The sequence below is a fragment of the Dermacentor albipictus genome, chromosome 5 (genome assembly GCF_038994185.2).
Source record: "Dermacentor albipictus isolate Rhodes 1998 colony chromosome 5, USDA_Dalb.pri_finalv2, whole genome shotgun sequence".
Classification (NCBI taxonomy): Eukaryota; Metazoa; Arthropoda; class Arachnida; order Ixodida; family Ixodidae; genus Dermacentor; species Dermacentor albipictus.
The window spans coordinates 105,772,412-105,773,676 of record NC_091825.1 but is presented as its reverse complement, the minus strand read 5'-3'; the positions used below and the strand labels follow the sequence as shown (position 1 = coordinate 105,773,676).

The window sequence follows — 1,265 nt, the reverse complement described above, 5'->3', positions numbered from 1 at the left end:
CTCTCGCAGCTACTGCTTCTCGCGCGTGCGCAGAAACAGCAGTGAAATCCATTTTCGATGTGCTCGTTACCACAGGCACCTGCGGTAGCATATACAGTAACTCTACCTACCCCGCTAGCGGGAAACCCCTGGTGTCGAGACCGACGCCAGGAGAAGCGTGCATGCTTCCACGCTTCCTCCTTGCGCGCCAGCGATATCCGAATGCAGCCACGAGCTACCCCTCTTGGCGCTGTAGGTGTTCTGTGGCGCTGTGGCGGCTTCGACGGGCATAACTATGTGAAGCGTGTTTAGAAGCCTGAGCTTGCACGCGCCGATGCGGCCGCGTTTTGTCGAGTCACGAGCGCTGACGCATAGGGCCCGGTGGTGAACACAAGTCTTTTTTTTTTTTTTTTCTGCGCTGCACCTTTTCGTTGCCAATCCTCATTGTTTCTTTCCTTTTTACGAACGGGACATTCTTCCGCAGAAGAGCGTGGCAGAAAAGGCGGGCAAGACGAAAATGAACTCTTGATTTCCGTTGTATAAACGAAGTTTTGCCCGTCGAAGCCACCACAGCGCCAAACGCAAGAGGGGCACCTCGCGGCTGCATTCGGATATCGCCGGCGCGCAAGGAGGAACCGCGGAAACATGCACGCTTGCAGTCTAGCTCAGAGGGACGCGCATGCGTGCAGGCGTTGGTCTCGACACCAGGGATTCCCCGCTAGCAGGGGAGGAGGGTCCTTCCGCCACGCGCTCGCGCACCCCGCAATATATTGTGGGCGAGTGTACATCGCTCTTGCTTCGATCGTTGCGAAGTAAAACAAAAAAAAAAAAACGCGGACATTCAGTTTGTGGGTGTTATTATATCTCTAAACCTCAATTCTCGAAATCACGTGCCACCACGAGCTACGCCACACCGCGGACACGATTACGTAGGCGCAGGAACCCGACTACGTCACCGTCCCTCTCGGATTGAAATTTCAGGCCATATTTCGCGGCGCGTAGCGATGTAATCCTTTACAAACACGATCGTTGGCGCGCATTGTATGCTCTGCGCTTGTCAGCTCAATATGGCCAGACCTGGTGAGGAGCCCTAATGGGCTAGTCTTTATCGCAATAAAGAAAGTTGATAAAAAAAATCTTTGAACATACAGCGTGCATACTGTTGTGCTGAAATCAATATACAGTGATAATAATTAACAATGACGCTTAAAGGGGCACTAAATAAAGCCTTCTGATTAAGTCGCTAATGCTTGTTAGACATCATCTGAAGTTTCGCTTTACTGAGA

At 51.8% G+C, this 1,265-nt stretch overlaps 1 protein-coding gene across 5 annotated transcripts in view; it reads right to left on the bottom strand.

Moving 5' to 3' along the window:
- The window catches only part of LOC139059992 (uncharacterized), a 56,533-nt gene that overhangs the window by 47,561 nt on the left and 7,707 nt on the right, over nucleotides 1-1,265 (bottom strand). Inside the window, exon 1 of one of the 5 annotated variants that reach the window (XM_070538666.1) lies at nucleotides 111-527. The exons of the other annotated variants lie outside the window; for them this stretch is intronic. Within the exon in view, the coding sequence (XP_070394767.1) occupies nucleotides 111-163 (53 nt within the window). The 5' untranslated portion in view covers nucleotides 164-527. Of the gene's footprint in view, nucleotides 1-110; nucleotides 528-1,265 lie in introns of those variants that run through there. 5 annotated transcript variants of the gene reach the window in all.